General features: G+C 39.1%; 1 protein-coding gene across 2 annotated transcripts in view; it reads right to left on the reverse strand.

The window, feature by feature from the left end:
• The window catches only part of NAALAD2 (N-acetylated alpha-linked acidic dipeptidase 2), a 29,795-nt gene extending 18,092 nt beyond the window's left edge, over window positions 1–11,703 (reverse strand). For both annotated transcript variants that reach the window (XM_085065257.1, XM_085065250.1), the window contains exons 1-9: window positions 11,561–11,703; window positions 9,946–10,057; window positions 6,802–6,988; window positions 5,181–5,282; window positions 4,246–4,371; window positions 3,380–3,566; window positions 2,378–2,471; window positions 1,996–2,094; window positions 261–346 (exon numbers count right to left, since the gene is read on the reverse strand). In XM_085065257.1, the coding sequence (XP_084921383.1) occupies window positions 261–346; window positions 1,996–2,094; window positions 2,378–2,471; window positions 3,380–3,566; window positions 4,246–4,371; window positions 5,181–5,282; window positions 6,802–6,988; window positions 9,946–10,057; window positions 11,561–11,648 (1,081 nt within the window). In that variant the 5' untranslated portion in view covers window positions 11,649–11,703. The remainder of the gene's footprint in view (window positions 1–260; window positions 347–1,995; window positions 2,095–2,377; window positions 2,472–3,379; window positions 3,567–4,245; window positions 4,372–5,180; window positions 5,283–6,801; window positions 6,989–9,945; window positions 10,058–11,560) is intronic.
• Window positions 11,704–16,590: the final 4,887 nt, after the last annotated feature.

Below are 16,590 nucleotides of genomic sequence, written 5' to 3' on the forward strand. Positions count from 1 at the left end.
GGCAAGCCTACTGTAAAATGACAGGCATCATAAAAAATTATTCTCTGACACCTATCATTGCAGCATTCCAAATAAAATACATTCTTGGGAATGCCAATGAAAAATAGTGTGATAGGAAGGACAGAACAACTGTTAAGGATTTCTCAGACTGCATATTATCTGGCTGTCTAAAAAACTTTAAGTTTATTACAACATGAGAACAATTTCATCAAACACAAAATGAAGAAGGAAATTAAAATCATCAAGCACCTGATGCCCACCTGGTTCCACAGCTCCTCTGAGGATGCCAATGACATTGTAAATTCTTGTTATTTTATTGCTTGTATGAACATGCATTCTGACTTTTCTGTAACAAAAAGCAGCGTAGAATATTTCTGACTAATAAGCCAATAAGAAGACAATGCTAATTACATTTAAACCAGAGTCTGTGCTTCTGTTCTGCTTTGTGTGTTCAACACTGATCCAAAGTGTGTTCAGCGTTGTCCTGCTGTCTCAGAATACCATTTTTTATTTCAGCTTAGCCTGCTGGTGATGCCTTAGGAAAAACCCTATGAGCTGGGCCAATGTATTAATTTGCAAAGATTTACAGAATTTATTGAGTTTTTATTCATGGGAGCCAATCAGATAATCGTATACTAGAGGAGTAAACAGAAAAGCATATACAACATGTACAGTAACTAAAAATACAGTTAAATTTTGACCAAAATCATAATCAAAATTATAATTCTGGATATGCATATGTTTATAAAGAATATATTTTGGGTTTCTAGCACATGTCTATGTAATAATATAGAACTTGGTGGAAAGGTCATTACGAATATTCATCCAGGAATTAACTGAAATCTCTCTTTAGTACAGCAGATCTAAGTGATCAAGATTTGTCAATCATAGAATCACAGAATGGTTTGGGTTGGCAGAGACCTTAAAGATCACCTCATTTCAACCTCCCTGCCGTGGGCAGGGAATCTTCCATTAGAGGCAGGAAACCTTCTACTAGAAGCACAGTTTTCTTCTTCTCTGACCCCCATCAAAAAAAACACTTGTGAAATTTTATAAAAACAAAGAGAATCCAGGTATTGGGAGAGATAAAACCAACACAGTATTCAGCCCCCTTAACCTGTAGAAGAAAAAAAGCACCAAACAATGGGGGGATTGTGTCTGGCAAAGCCTCAGGAGTTTCACATTTGAAGTTCTCTTTTCAGCAGCAAATCTGCATAGCTGTCAAAAATCAAAACCTACTTCAGGACAGCCACTGGATCTTTGCCCAGAAAATAACTGACACCAGTGCCTCGAATAGGCATATACTTGCACACTATCCATGTGCAAGTGACTTTCTACCTAGAATCAAAAGGTTCATTTTGATATGGAACTACTCTGAGAAAGTATGTGTAGAATTAATCCATATTTACAAAAAATGTTACTCTACCAAATAGGATGATAGAAATGCATTAAAAAATCCAAGTTTTGTGGATGAATCATAGTTTCTCATTGCTGTTCTTCAAGATACTCCAAACAGCACTGTAATTATGTCAAATGTGCTTTCTAATTTATTTATTCCTACTCCATTCATTTTCAGCTAGTGTTAAAGCAGAGCAGAAAAGAATAATGATAAATGAACTCTTTATATTCAGACATACTCTTGTTAACCAGGAGATGGAGTAGTGATAATGATACACCATTTCTACACACTGTTCATCATGGTTCACTACCAGTCCTCATTGAATAATACCTGATGTAAACTGAAATTATTTTATGTGGAAAAGTCCCAGAAAAGTGATCTTTAGTTTTATTGCAATTTCATTTGCCAAATGAAATTGACAAATTTCATTGTCATGTGGCCTAATCTGCTAATTTATGGGTTTTTTAATGTTATTTATTTTCAAATTCTATTAATTATCCCCAAGTGCAGAACTAACAGAAGGAAGTAAATTTCTCCAGAGTATCTCTAGCATGTCTAATATCAGTATTGTATAAATAAGCAAGTGTTAAACAGACCTTGTAGAAGAGTTGCCTGTGAATCCTGGCCCTATGTTATAAGACACATTGAGATTTCCCTTCCAGCTGCTGTCTGGAGCTGCAGGTCCTCCCATTGCACTGCAAGGTGACAACCAAGACAAATGCAGTTGACCAGTAGGCTAAAACCTTAAATTCCCTTAATAATTATTGCAGCAAAACCAAGGTGGGTTTACAAAATCCTTAAAAGCATTTTTGCGGAAACAGATTCCTTTGAATTTTTCCCCCATTTTCAGAAGTACACATTACTACAGAAGAGTATTAAACAGAAGTAACAGCATAGATTTTGCCATCTTAATATGAAAAATTTGTCTGCACATTTGTCAATACTGACTTCCAGTGAGGAAGACTGATGTATACTCACCGCAGTAATACTTCTGCATCATGATATCCAATGGGATGAACTGGGATTTTGGGAATCCCTACACCTTCATTAACTTTATGCCTGAAAGTGTACTCTGAGAAAGCAGAACAAAACGTCAAGTTTATAGTGTCTTAGCAACTTTTACCAAACTGTTAAACAGTGCATCCACACAGTAGCCACAAGTATGCATGATTCTTTTGAATTCTTACATAATTTCTCACATAGTGGTTCTAGGAAACCAAACTGTAGTGACAGAACCACAAACCCACCACTGCATCTGCACAGGTGTGCAAAGGAAGTCCCCACACTTGAACCAAGGTTAGATCTGCTGTCCAACCATATTATGACATCTGCAAGCTGGCTGGGGGGAAACCAAGCTGGTGTGTGAGGTGAAGATGGTTGAAAGCCGCAGATGGTTGAAAGCTGCAGAGGACATCCACAGATGGGTTTACCTGTGTTGAAGGCTGGCAATATCTCTCTGAGTCTGCTGAACCTGGTACACACAATCTCTCCTGGCTTTAGGTTGTCTTATGCCCCCAACAGTGGCCACACAAGCCCATGAGCTTTCCAGAAGCACCCCTGTATAGTCCATCAGCACCCAGCACTGGCAGCATCCTAGCTCAGACTGAGTTTAGAATGCCAATAAGGACAAAACAAGCACATGGGGCCAACTTTTGAAAGACTTCAGGCGGCTGTTATTTTTGCTCCCCTTAAAGAGGATTTTAAATAGGTTTTCTGCTTGGAATTTATGATCAGCAAGGAAACATACCTCCAAGTAAAGCTATTATTCCTCTTTGATGGTAGAGTACAATCTAGCTTAAACCAGTCCTCTGGAGAAACACAGGTATTTTAAAATGGCTATGAATTGACTACTGTCAATAAGAATTTCAAGCAGCTTTTTTTCTCTGCATCTGTACTGAAAATAAGTTAATTTCTAGACCCATACTTTCAGCACCAGTTTATAAAGCACTTGATGGCCCAGGCTACAGAACTTTCACTCACCTTTTGCAGGATAACCTGGTGTTAGAGGGTCCCCAGCTCCATTCAGATTTAAAACATTCCCACGCTGGACTCCTCCACCTGGAAGGTTCCAGCCACCTGGATAAGCATCTACTCCTGGGGCACAGTAGTCAGCAGGGTCTGAATAAAGTATGATCCCTTGGGCTCCTGCTAATATGGCATTTTTAACCTGTGAAATTATTTGCTTTTAAGCTGTGTCTTTTTGGGTTTTTTTTCCCTTTTAATGCAGCATTAAATCTGAATGTTGTGATTTGCTTCCATGCAGACATAGTTTTAGAAGATGTGTATGTGAAAGAGTGAAAATTACCCCATATTCAGCAGAAGAACAAAGCACAGTGAAATACAATATGTTCATTATTTGTGTCAAACCTTTAGTTGTAGCTCAAGGCTATGAAATAAAGCACAGGACATAAAACTGAGGCACAAAACCTGACCACTATTCCTACTACCCCACTATCACCAATTTTGTCAGGGGTGTTGTCTAAAGTCAGAAGAGATAGTCACTCAGTTTCTGTGCATGATTCCTTGTCAAAACACTGCTGTTTCAAAGTAATGTAGTTCTATGGATGAAATGTATCAAAAGCCTTGGCTCTAAAAACTACTCAGTTCCCTAAACTACTCTCTTGGAAAAACTGCCTAGGGAGTTTGCAGTCATCTCTGTCTCAGGAGTTTAATACATTCATCTGGTTTTATTGTTTCAGAAGTTATTCTTAGACTGCAGTCACAATGGATACATTGCAGGCTTCCTTTTGCTCCTATGTTCCAACATACAATCCTCACTAATTCCCTCAAGCTCTATCATGAGCAGTGTCTGACCCACGAAAGAGAAATTGAAAGAAAACTCCTACTTTGTTCCCTCTGAAGATCTTCCCGTATCTGGCAATGACAATCTTTCCTGTACAGTTAATTCCCATTTCACGCTCCAGCTTAAAAAAATCTTCAGTACGGCCATAATTCACATACACCAGATCTGCCTGTGCAGGAAAGAAAAGCAATGTCATGGCAACTGGTCAGTCAACAAACAAAATACCCATTATCAGAAATACACAGTTTCATTCACTATTTATAATTGAGGATTTTTTTTTTTTTTTTTTTGCGTTTCTACAAATGCGATCCAGTGCCTATAAAAACAATAGCAAAAGGTATCTGCAATATTCTATAGGAAGCTTTGGCTTAAAATTCTGATGTCTGGATATTATCCTACACTTAACAAGAATCTTAAAAACAGGCTGGGAAACAAACCAACATACTTTGCTAAACTGACAAACTTCTCCAGCTGTGACAAAGTAGAGGTACGCCCTGCACACATGAACACTCACTGGTATATAATTTCACTCATTTATGCAATGCAATGTTGTCCCTGACCTGTTCCATAATGAATTAGCAGATTACATCAGGAACTTTTGTGGCCTTTGAAGGCATTCATTTAATCTGTCTTCCAACTTGATTTAAATATTGCTTCTTCTACCAGTGCCTTAAGCAAGTCCTCTACACGTGATTGAATAATATGGAGCAATCTGAGATGTATCCAAAATTTTCCATCAAGATAGAAACTTTTCACTTATTATGTGACTCAGTTAAAGCAATTTGAGAAAGCTCTTTTTTTGGTCATAAAAGACTTCCAACCTTTGAATAACATGCGACCTATCTGTGTTTAAGTGTTCTTTAATTAAGATAAATGGTAATTAAAACTACTACAACAAATATTTTGAGAAGGTGGAGCAATCTGTCCCAGCGTTTCAAAAAATAGGTAGTAGTACCTTTACATAATTTCTTTTCCTACCTCTGGCATTCCTTGTGCTGAAAAAGCATTATATGGTGGTAGTATACCAGTAACATTTTCATACCCCTGTGGAGGTGGCTCGAACAATGATGTATTGAAAACCTATCAAAAAAATAACAGTGGTTTTTGGTCAAACCCTCCGGGCACAAATTCACACACTAAGCAAATGCTAACTATAATTTAAACTAAAGTCAGAAGAGACAGTTATTCAGTTCCTGTGCATCAGACTCCTTGACAAATAATTACTATTTCAAAATAGTGCAGTCCTATGGAGGAAAAATAGCCAAAGCTTTGGCTTTTGCCAAGTTAGTTAGCTTTTTCAGCAGTTTAAGCTATAGTTTCCATAAATTGCTAGCAAAAAATACAATTCTAACTAGCACACATAAGTTCAAACAAAAAAATAGCAAGAACTTTTGTAGCAGAATACAGATATGAATACAAACATATCACACATCAGAAAATGCTCATCAGTTACTGCCTGAACCGAAGGAAAGGAGTAGCTGAAAATTGCCAAGAGGTGGTGAAAGTAGAAGACACTTGATTCATCCATGCCATCCCAGGTTTCTTTTGTGGTTTCTCCCACCTGTATTATTGTTATTCTCTTCATCTCTTTTCAGTAATGCTCCAGTGAAAGGTGCTGCCTTTTATCACTATGTATTGTAACACTCATGTTGCTTTAAGGTTCATGTCCACCTTTTGTTACTTTGTGAGATTATAGTTGAGACACAGCTACAGGATTTCTGGAGGAATTTCTTCCTTCTTTCACATCTAAGATCATGTCACCCTGAGCACATTCTCCTTACTTTCTACCGTGGCTCTTCATCCTTACCTATGAGCTAAGATGCTTCTCTAGCAGTCCCATCTCTTCATCAGAATTTACATCTCCTTCTTTATTTCCCCAGCAATTTAAAAGGAAAAAGATGTCTATAGACTGACAAGTTCATTAGTACTTCCAACACTAACTTAGGAGACACCATAGGAAGCCAGTGGGATCAAGTTCAGAGCAAGGGAAACAAGGCAATGCTACATAAAATTGATAGTATCTCTGCAATTCCTTACTTCAGTATGTTGTGGAAGCAAAAATTGTACAGATGTTCAAGCAGGGTTTGGATAGGTACTTGGAAGAGAGATGTAATGAGGGTCACTGACTGGATAAATACTTGGAAAAGGTCTAATGAGGAGTTTTCAAGAGACTAATTGCAGCACATTTAGAGAACCCCTGAGCTGAAAACAGCTAGACCCTGGAAGAACTCCATGCCTGAAATACATTTCTTTGTTCTTAAATGTCCCTGTGCATCCACTTAAGGCTGTTTATGGAAACAGGATATTGGCCTAGATGTATCCTTAATCTGAACCCTCCTAACACCTTATGGCCTACTGGTGTTAACTGCAGCCTCTCCACACATCCTCACTCTTCTGTATGAGGCACTGAGATTTCAGCCACTCTGCTGTGTTACTGCATAGCCTGGAAAACCATTTCTAAATACGAGTTCCCTTTGCACTGGATTTTTTTTTTCTAATAATATAAAGCACATGCTGAGCTGAGTAGGTGGAAATACAGAAGAAGATGCTGGTTTTTTTTGGTTTTACATAAATATAGTTTTTTCATTGAAAAGATCACCTCATTCCCTTGATCATCAATTACTGAAATGTAGTTTGGCTGCTTTTCATTTGGGTATGAAAGAAGCACATCATAATTAACAAGTTCTGCTGAATCCAATCCAAATTCTTTCCACTGGCCTTGAATTTTTTTGGCAAGAAGAAGATTCTGTTCAGTTCCTGCGAGGTGAGGCAACTTGGAAAATGAACTAGAATAAAACAGAAAACCACTAGTAAGCAGCCAATGCAGATATACAACAGTGAAATAGGATCAGTGTATATAAAGCTCATCTTCAAGACACATTGCATAGACAGTAAGGTCCTATAGTTAAAGTTTGAGCCCTATATATCATGATTGCTTATCAGAGTCTGCATCAGGACATGTACAAAATATAGTCAGAGCAGACAATCTTTCCTGAGGCCTTAAGGTAAGTCAGCTGAACTTTTCTCTTTGCATAACAGGAATAGCCACATCTACACACAAGCAGTGAAAATCAGTGTCAAATATTCAGCAAAAGAATATTAGCAGTATGTAAGAAGCAGAAATAAATACAGGAAAGCTATACATTCAGAATGGAGCCTTCCAGGTAATTCTGGCATCTAATGATGGATCTGTACTGTTGGCATAAGGTGTCCTAATGTCCAAATAAGTTTAACTTGAAAGTCATTACATCAAATCATCTGCATAGGTTTGCTCTTTTTTCTTCATCAAAAGCCTGAACAACAAAACCCTTCCTAACAACATTTACTTCCATATCAGCTGTAACACATAATGGTGATGAATAGTCAGGAACAGAATACAGTCCCTCTGGGTTACCCTGCAGAAATCTGTCTACAATTTGTTCGGCCCACTGAACAGGTAAGTAATGGTGAAAGCTCATCCGTCAGCCAGGTCCTCAGCATCAGCTTTCAATTCCCAACAGGCTGCTTGTCAATGGCTGCCCCACAGATGTCAGATACCAGCAATTACCAGTAATTAGTGGTAGCAAATACTAAGATTAATATCACTTCAGCCTGTAACTTCAGTCTGTTTTCAAGCCATATTCTTCAGTGAATATTTCCACAGCTTCCAAAGGAGAATAGTGTTCAAAGCCCTGCTAAAGTCAAGGATGTTACAGCCACTATGATGTCTCATGCACATAGCCAGTCACTTACACAAGGCAATGATGCTGATCATACAAACAAATAGCAAATAAATACTGACTGCTCCTAACTACATTCCTGTCCTTCATGTGTTTGGAAACACACTCCAGATGGATGTTTGGTCACCCTTCCAGGGACTGGAGCTGACCAGCCCACAGTCCCTCCAGGTGGTCCTTATGAAAAGAGGAGCACAAAATCAGCCTTTTTCAGCTACCTGGGGCCTCTTTCTATCATCAGAACGTCTCATCTATAGCAACTTTGCAATCATAACATCGAGGTCTTTCACATGAGTCCCACCAGGCCCCAGGATTTGAATGCATCCAGATTCTCTAAGTGACCACAACCTTTTGCTCTTGGCTGCCATTGTTCCCTCTCTTTAAACTCTGAGGGTATGCACCAAAGTCTGGAAGCAACCTTTGCCAAAACTTGTTGCCCGTTTTATTCTTGCACTTTAATTCTCACAAGCATTTTAAGTACCTTTTAATTCCTTAAGTAGTCTAAATACTATACATTTGCCATCAGTAACAAATACACTGAACAACACGTGATGACTTTTTTTTTCAATTTTTCACTTTCAAACAGTTTAATCCTTTCCAGAGCTAAGATACAATGCTAAGACCAATCTATCTGCATTTTCTGAAGCTCATTGTTTTCTCCACTTGATAAAAGCAGATATAGTAGCCTAAGAATACAGATAAAAATTCTCAAGTTTACTTTTTTTACACTTTTGACAAACTTTTTGGATAGTGTATTATTAAGATTTTTCTGCAGTTCCTGATTTTTACTTTAATTGAAGCAAAAAAAACCCAACCAGCATGAAGCACTTGGCCCATCACCAAAGAAAGCAGAAAAATGAGAAACCATTAATATCCTACAGCCAAGAGACTTTAGCATAATTACAGAGCTATTTTATGCTATGTTGCCTAGAGTGTCACTCAAACATAATTTTCAGGAACTCTCCAATCTACTGAAAGCAACAAATACAAAATAAGATTAGGCCTGGAGACTTAAAAAGCTAATTGATCTTAGAAATTAAACCTTTTGGGTTTAGAATAAACGTACAGAAATCAAATTTGTCAGTAATCCCTTGATGTTCATGATGCAGCTGCTGACTTACATGCTGAATACCAACATTTTACTAACCAGAGTTAGTATTTATTTATTTTTTATGTGAATATATTTGTTCCTGTGTAGAAAATAAAAATATACAGAGTTATGTGGATTTTTTCCATTTTCAGTGGAATGGAAAAAGAAGGGTATTTTCATACCTCTAGCATTTTAGATGTTTTAAAATAACTACATGGATCCACTAGGATGCAAAAAGGTGTATTTACTGACAATTACATCATGCAAGACTTAACAAACCGTACACACACAGTGACCATGGACAGAGTCATTTGTCTCTGAAACAGAAGACAGGGTATTACGGGATGTCAGAGCTCCCAATTAACAGCCCATTATCCAGTATGGCCACATTATAGAATTATATGTTGTAAGTTTACATGCAACTCAGTGCCATGCAAATCAGTAGCATTAATTTTTAATAGATTAATTTTCTACTTAGACTAGCTGCTCAAACTGAATGTTTAAGGACACACTGAATAGATGATCAGTCAGATGTAATTCATGGCAATCATCATATCCCAACCACAGTAAAATCATCTCAGTCTGAAAGAAAACAAAGTTATCTGATGTTAGAGCTTCAGACACCTGCAAGAAAAAAGGGCACATGTTAAATAAAGATGGGAAATCATGAGGACTGGTAAGCACTGGCAGTAATGCAGCTAAGGGAAGTACACTTGACAGTACAACTACTTCAAAAAGGCAACTTCAAAAATGGGGTGGGGGGGAAGAAGAGTTGTGAGCCTCTCCCTTCTTCCCTCAGACATTCCATATAAACCAAATACTTCCAAAGCATGTTAAAAGCCCTGCTTTCAGAGTCCCTTCCTTGCAGCTGATGTTATCACTTTCTGGCTTTTTTGACTGATAAAACTGTTCAAGAAACAGGATGCACAAGGCTTACCGAAGGAATTGCTTGATGTTTTCTGCTTTCATTTCAGCCACAAGTTTCTGTCTCACATTTTGATGGACATCTGAAGAGTCAGGGTTCTTTTCAGTCAGTTTTGTAAACCATCCTGAAACACATTTGAAAAGTTTCCTACTTAGCAAGAATGCCAGTCCTCACATATTTGAGCACAGGTGCAACCTGTGGTACTGAACAGTTAAAACCACAAGGATAAAAAGGGCTTAGAGCACTCTCTGTCAGTGTCTGTGGGCTCAGAGAAGTGAAGCTGAAAAGTAAAATATATTTCATTGACTGAAATGCCTAAAAGTGACATAATGAAAAGAGTACACCCTAAATCCCTGGCAAATTCCCTTTCTAAGGCAGACTCCTCTCTTATTAATTTTAATTTATAGTTTAAATTCTCAATTAATTTTTTGCAGCGTGAGGTTTGAACTCCCGATATTCATAATGAAATTAATATATTTAGTATGTGCATATATTTTAAAATAGATGTGCAAGCATATTTAAGTGAGGGTGTAGGACTCAAAAGCCACCCCACCAGCACTCTAATAGTTACAGACTTGGGGAAGGGTGGGGTTAGTCTATTTAATAATTAAAAGAATAAAGTTCACTGTCTCCCAAGTCAGTTTTAAATGTTAAATATTTATTGAGTAGCTATAAATCGTAGTAGGAGAGAGTATATCAACTGTATGCATTAGTCTTAAGAAAAAAATCCTCTTATTATTATGGCCAGACAATCCCAAACTGGGAAAATTTTCATAAGAAAGACAAATACATGTGCTGTCACATGCACAATATATATGACCTGTTATGCTTAAATTCAATTGTAGTAACACTCTGAACTGAACAGTGATGCTGGATCAGACCAAAAGTCCATCTTTCCCAGTATCTTCTTTTGGAGCAGGGCCAAATGATGTTCAGGGAAATGTATAAGCACAGCGCAAGCACCAGAAATTTGCAGCTCAGGGATCTCCTAAATTAAACTAAAATTTCATATATTTAATAGCCCTCATGGATTTTTCTTTTGTGCTTTAGCCTTAGGTTTGTGTTAACAACACAAGTTTAAAAAGGACATTTAATTTTAGATTTAAAATCAAATGCTGCAAGTGATCAGAAAAGAATCTCTAGTAAAGTTCATTGTGCATGACGAAAACTTCAGTAACTTGGCTGTCAGTCAAACTCCTCCTCCTCCTCTACATTCTACCCTTAATTTCTGAAATAGTAACTCAACAGGAGAATTTAAATAGATCTTCAGTAAAAAACAGGAAATAAAAATTAAATAAAAAACGGCTGGGAGATCTTGTAATTGCTTAAATCTCAAACTCTTGTTTTAATCTTTCCTCTTGGAATGCCTGTCTGCCGGTTTTGGGAAGCTCTCAGTTCACCAGGGCTCATCCTGAGCTGAAGCACAGAGCCGTTCTGTTCCTCCCTCCCTAAAGACTGAAACTGCTACAGAGAAAACTTCTCAGAAAAGCAGTGGGACATGTACTTTATAATGTCCCCAAAAAGCAGTATAATCTCTCTGCTGGTGAGTAAATCACAGCAGGGGATCCACATGAGCATGTGCAGGGGAAAGAAGCTGGGGGCTGAGCAGCTGGGTCTCTGCACTCACCTGTGAGAAAGCCCAGCACGAAACAGCCGAGCAGCCCAGAACAGATGAGCCAGGCGCGGAGGGTGGCCTTGCTCCTGCTCTCAGCCATGCGGTCAGCCTAGCCGGCAGCTTGGCAGCCTCTGAGGGCTGGCAAGTAGCTGCCTTCCTCCTCCTCCTCCTTCTCCTCCTCTTTCCACCCCCAGCTCCAGGGCTGTCCCTGCCTGGCTTCTTCGCTTCTCAGCTCTCATGCTGCCTAACGAACCTTAATCCTTGGGTAATGATGTTACGATTTTCCAAATGCAAAAAACTCTTCCATTTATTAGTCTCACCCCACCAGACAGCTCCTGTGTAGCTCCATGTGTATCTCTGTAAACGAATCTATTACCAGGCTGTGCACCAAGCAGTGCACATTCACTATTTAAAAGGCTAATTTCTATTAATTATTAGGATTTTCTCATTTTGAAAGTTCCTGTTATAGGCTTGATCACAATCTGTTCCAGTGGAAGCAGCCAAGAGATGAAATTAAGGGAAAACTTGTTTCCTCTTTACTAATGAAACACTGAATTGCTTCCCTTTTAAATCCATGGTAACATTAATCTTCAGTAAAGAATGTGTATACTTAGAGTGGCTGAGAACACAGTTTAGATTGGCCAGTAAGAACATTTCCAGACATCATCCAATTTGCAACTGGAAAAAGTTGCAAATTTATTTCCTATATTCTCTAGCTACTTGCACTTAAGATTACAAGGCTCTTAAGATCAAGTTTTCATAGTCTAACTTAGCCAAATACATCAATATCTCATGGGGAAGGAAACAACTGCAGCCCAGGGAATAGTCAAAAATACATTCATAGAATCATTGCATTTTGCACAAACTTACTCTGACCTTGCACATCACTCCCTGCTGCTGAGTTTTTCATAGCTACATGGAAACCAAAACTGATCTTTCTGGAACTAAGGACCTGCCCATTTGAGACCAAGTTATATGGCTGAAGGCAGGAAAGCTTTTCTGGGAGGCTGGGCATGCTCCAAATTCCTACCACTCACTCCCAAAGTCCAAAGTAGATACAGTTTGTGAAAGAAATGTCAGTACTCCAAGTATCAAAACTTTCTTAAATACATTATGACAAGCTGAAAATATTCAGAAAAAGCAGAAAAAGACTGCTTAATGTCCTAATTACTTAAACTAAGGCTTTTCAGGGAAAAAAAATAAACCACTTGGGTATTCTGCACCAGTCACAGCCACTGTCTTAAGCACAGGGCTGGATGTCTTTGTTCAAATGATAAGCACGTCCAGTTTTGTGATTTTTTTAATCTGTCATTTCCCAACTGCTCATAAACCATCACAAATTCTGAACAGCAATGACATTTCACACCAGCATCTGAATTGACATATACAAACCAGATGGAATTCCACCTACAGAACTCATAAAGAATGAGCATATTGATGTATTATTAGCATTTATATAGCACCACAGGTGTAGGACTGGCACATAATAGACAGTAGAATGACAAGGGCTTTTGGAGATTACTATCAAAATTAGACCTCACATGATAATAACATCAGTGGAGGAAGACGGTAAGAATAGCAACAGCGAGAATGTATGAAATGCATTTAATTCTATGAGTGTGTCTTTTTAAAGTGACAAGGGCATTAGCAATGCTGAGGTTGAACAACAAGTAGTAACCAAGTGGCTTCTACCACTTAAAATACAGTCCTATTACTGTTATTAGTTGTGACATGTTCTTACATGTCATGGATTGGCCACAGGTGGAGTATATTATGTTACAATTTAATGCAAGTATAACATACAGTGTAAACCTGTCTTCAATCACATGCCCTCCACAACAAGACACGGGCAGGAAATAAGACAAAGCTGATGAGTTGAAAGCAAATGAAGACAGGGGTATCACTTGCTGATTGCCATCATAAGCAAAACACATTTCACTTCGGGAAAACTAATTTAATACAAATTAAAATAGACTTGGATAGTGAGAAACAAAGCCACAAATTAGGGTATCTTCTACCACATTGCAACCACTTTTTTCAGCTTAACCCCCTTCACTCCTGGCTCCTTTGTGCCGTAGGGTTGCCATATGTAATACAGGGGTCATGCGTGGATCAGGCCAGACACCCTAGGGTACCTAAGGTGTGATAAGCACCTAACTTTAAGCACTTGCATTAATCTGTAGTGAGGGTGTTCATTTCCTAACAGAAACACAGCCAGTACCATTTGGGAGCTCATGGAGTGTCTAAAACCTCTAGACAGAGCAAACCAGTACAGGGCAGCATTTGTGTCTTCCTCTGGAGTAACAGCTACAGGAAAGGTGAGACCTCACAGCACCTGAAGTGAAACTGCAGAGCCCATTTGCAGACAAGTGAATACTCCTTTGTGCAGCCAGGGTGCTAACCATGGCCTGCACCATGGGCTGCACAGGAATCTCTGCTCTGACATTTGGAGCATCTCCTTCCCCTCCTTCTGCACTGACCTTGGGGTCTGCAGGGCTGTTCCTCTCACACACTTTATCTCATCTCTAATTTGGCTCTAATCGATTCTGCAAAGTAACTTTCTTCCCCATTTTAAATCTGTGTATTTTTCAAATACACTTCCACCATCACTGATGGCTTGGCCTTGCTGAGTGGTGAGTCCATCTCAGAGCTGGTTAGCATTGGCTCTGTCAGACACAGGGGAAGCTTCCAGGGCACCTCACAGAAGCCACCACTGTTGCCCCTCACTACCAAAACCTTGCCACACAAACTCAATACTGATGGGGACAGACTTTTTAGTAGGGCCTGTTGCAATAGGTCAAGTCAAGATTTTAAACTAAAAGAGGGTAGATTCAGACTAGATATAAAGAAGAAATTTTTTACAATGAGGGTGGTGAGCCACTGGCACAAGTTTCCCAAGGAGGTGTTGATGCCCCATCCCTGGGAACACTCATGGTCATGTTGGACTGGGCTCTAAGCCACCTGGTCCAGTTGAAGACGTACCTGCTCACTGCAGAGGGGCAGAGGACTAGATGATAGTTAGTTGTAGGACCCTTTCAACCCAAACTGTTCTATTCCATTCTATGAATCAGCTTCGTGTGCTGTGGACACCAGTGAAAAGAGTGACATTACTACACAAGAATTTTTGTTGTCCCCCTTGGATCATATCTGTTTTATATACAAAAATTTTGAAATTGCTTGCTGACAGGTTGCAAAAGTATCCCTGAGTCATCTAACCTACATACTCTTTGGGAAGAGAAGAAAACCAGCATATAAAGGCTAAGTAATTACCATTCACCCAGGTGAAACATTAGTGAGATGAGGTTTAGTTGCATGTATACATACATACACACACACATTACTCAATCACAAAGCCAAACATACAGAATGATGTCTTATAAATGCTCCTCAGAATAACTGGAGTCAGAGAAAAATGAGCCTGACAGGTGAAGATCCAAAGTAAAGCATGTCAGGAATGCAAAGTCACATACGTGAGAACGTGAAAGAAGCTGCTCCAACCCAGACCTCATCTCACTCTTAGCTGTTACTGATCATCTCATTTAGTAGCCAAGGAAAGACCTCAGAGCTCTTGAGATGATCAGTAATCCAAAAGATTCATCTTTCTTTGAGTCATTTCCAGGCCAAATCAAAACCACATCTATCAGCCACCCTGTTATTTACATGGGGCTTTTCCTACTAGAACCAAGATAGGTATTTCCAGTGTGAGATGCTCTCACACGTGCATCTCTGATAAGAGCTGCTTATTTCACTCAATTTTGAAAACACCCACTTCAGTCTAAGTTTAATCAAAAGTTTGAGGCTGTTTGGAGATAAAACCAACCCATAGTAATCAGAGAAATTATGCAAAACAAACTATGTAAAGATTACAGGATAAAAGGACTCCTTTTCTTGGCACAGATGACAAAAAAGGTCCAAACCACAAACTCCTGAATGAACAGTACTTCTTGAAAATAATATCCCTTTTAGAATTATCATGAAAACTATCAGTAACTGCATCTGCCTCATACTGAGTTCAGGAGTGGTGAGAATTGCTCATGCTGACAGTGAAAACAAGACTGAGGTTCAGCTGAAGCTAGCAGCACTTGAAGGTAGCTACCTATATTCTACTCAGTTAAAATACATAAATCCCAGGAAAACTAGAAAACCTCAAAAAATGGCAAGGATACACACGTCAAATGCAAAATTAGCATGCATTTGTGTGTTGAATGCCTAATTATGCTGTTCAGCCAATTAGTAAAGCCAGCAATGGCACATGAAAACACAGGATGAATGCCAGGGCTTGTAAACTGTACATTGTAGCTGCTCAGCAACCGGGCCCTAAAATTTAATATGTGCAGCAAGAAAGATACATTACTGTTGTGCTCCTCAACCTATTGTTTGCCTGAAGGTTGAACTTGTGGCTTGAAAGATCAAGGGACCCTGATCTGTGGGAAAGACAGTTCTGGCAGGAAAAATGGCAACAGGGGAATGCTCAATTGCAATTCCCAATCAGTAGTTTGCTTCTGACTCTGCCAGCTGCACAGTCCCCTGAACTTTCTCATGGCCTCTGCAGTCTTTCTATCAGATTAAAACAGTAGTAGATGTTGATGCTTTGAGTCGGAGTCTTTGTTATCTTGAACTTCAGGAGACCATTATCAGATTTCAACTAAAATAAAGTTTACGTTGCTGGCAGCTGACAAGTGCAGCTTGCAAACTTTGACCCTTTCTTCCACAAGAGAAATGTACCCAGTGAGGCAGAGAGAGTAAAGGACTGTGCACTGAACACGACTGTGCACTTCACCTTAAAGCCATTCCCCCTTGCCCTATCACTATATGTCCTTATAAAAAGTCCCCCTCCAGCCATCTTTAGCCCCTTTAGATACTGCAAGGTGCTGTGAGGTCTCCATGGAGCTTTCTTTCCTCCAGGCTGAACAGCCCCAGCTCTCTCAGCATGTCTTCACAGCAGAGGTGCTCCAGCCCTATGGTTTAGTGGTTTTCCTCTAGACTTCTTAAAATAGGCCTTTCTTATATTGGGGTCCCTAGATGGCCACACTTCTCTTGGT

Source organism: Lichenostomus cassidix, chromosome 1 (assembly GCF_008360975.1).
Source record: "Lichenostomus cassidix isolate B80296 chromosome 1, HeHo_3.0, whole genome shotgun sequence".
NCBI lineage: Eukaryota > Metazoa > Chordata > Aves > Passeriformes > Meliphagidae > Lichenostomus > Lichenostomus cassidix.